This window comes from Sphaeroforma arctica (genome assembly GCF_001186125.1).
Source record: "Sphaeroforma arctica JP610 unplaced genomic scaffold supercont1.8932, whole genome shotgun sequence".
Classification (NCBI taxonomy): domain Eukaryota; class Ichthyosporea; order Ichthyophonida; genus Sphaeroforma; species Sphaeroforma arctica.
In genome coordinates, this window is record NW_014031626.1 from 1 (window position 1) to 1,158 (window position 1,158).

At 41.3% G+C, this 1,158-nt stretch overlaps 1 protein-coding gene across 1 annotated transcript; it reads left to right on the plus strand.

Annotated features, from left to right (window-relative positions):
• Window positions 1-77: 77 nt before the first annotated feature.
• On the plus strand, window positions 78-272 carry SARC_16802 (hypothetical protein; the record flags this gene model as incomplete). The annotated part of the gene is made up of 1 exon (XM_014289095.1): window positions 78-272. A coding segment is annotated over one exon (195 nt), but the record flags the coding sequence as incomplete, so codon positions are not given.
• Window positions 273-1,158: the final 886 nt, after the last annotated feature.

Here is a 1,158-nt window from a genome sequence, read left to right on the forward strand (position 1 = left end):
CTGGTGTGTGTGTGTATTTGTATGTGTATATGTAAATACCTCAATATCATAACTTGCTTACAAATATCTACACACAGACACTGACCTCTGGACTGGATGATTTCCCCCGTTCATCGCATCCTTCTGACACTGAGCGTCACCTAGATCTCCGTTGTTGGATGTTGTTGGGTGCGTCGGCGATGTCTAACGTAGCAGAGCTTGTGGGCAAGGATGGGAGTCAGTACGAGGAAGCTACGGCAGCTCTCAATGATACCAAGATACTTAACGCGTAAGTGTGATAGGCAGAGACACTGCATACTAACAACCCACTTCATGTGTAGGCGTTATGGGCAGATGTATGTATGCCGAGTGTTATGGGCAGATGTATGTATGTTGAGTGGTGTGCTATTATTCATCTATGTGTTTACGGAGACATATTAAAGAATGTTAGTCTGAGACGATGGATTTTACTGGTATGGTCTGCTGTGTCCAGCATTGCAAGGCTTTCGGCCAATCCGTCTGAATTTTTCGTTAATCCTGGATAAATATATGTTTTAGGTGTGTTATTAACAAATTGAAACTTGATGAGTAGGAGTTTTGAGTGGATAAGAGTGGTTATAAGTCGATGGAACTCAGTACCCACCAGCCGCTGCTGCTGTGGGTGTTACTATGTCACTTATAGCATACATAGGCGTGGGATGTATGCGCTCACGTCTCAACTTTTAATATGATAAGTTATCATATCTGATTAATGGTATTTGAATGTATATGACATTATATATATGTACTACCATATATGGTTATAGCCATCATATGCATATACACCAATTCATGATACTTTGATCATATCATCAGATGATCATCTTATGCACGACCTACTGGTAATCGATGTATTGACAATTGATAATCAACTTAAAAATACTCATCCACATATACTGTAGTGTATATGTGCATTTGCATGTGTACGTTGTTGCTGTGTTATGTATGAACACATACCTGTATTGAGTAGTATATTGCATTGCATATCGTTCAGGTTACATTGGTCTGACACTCTCAAGACATACGCCGACTGGGGCAACAACACAGAGGCGGTGCGATGGATGACCCCTGCTGATCCCGGCTTCAACCCAAAGGCTCCCAAGCAACGTGTTACTGTCAAGGGTAAGCATATGCATATAT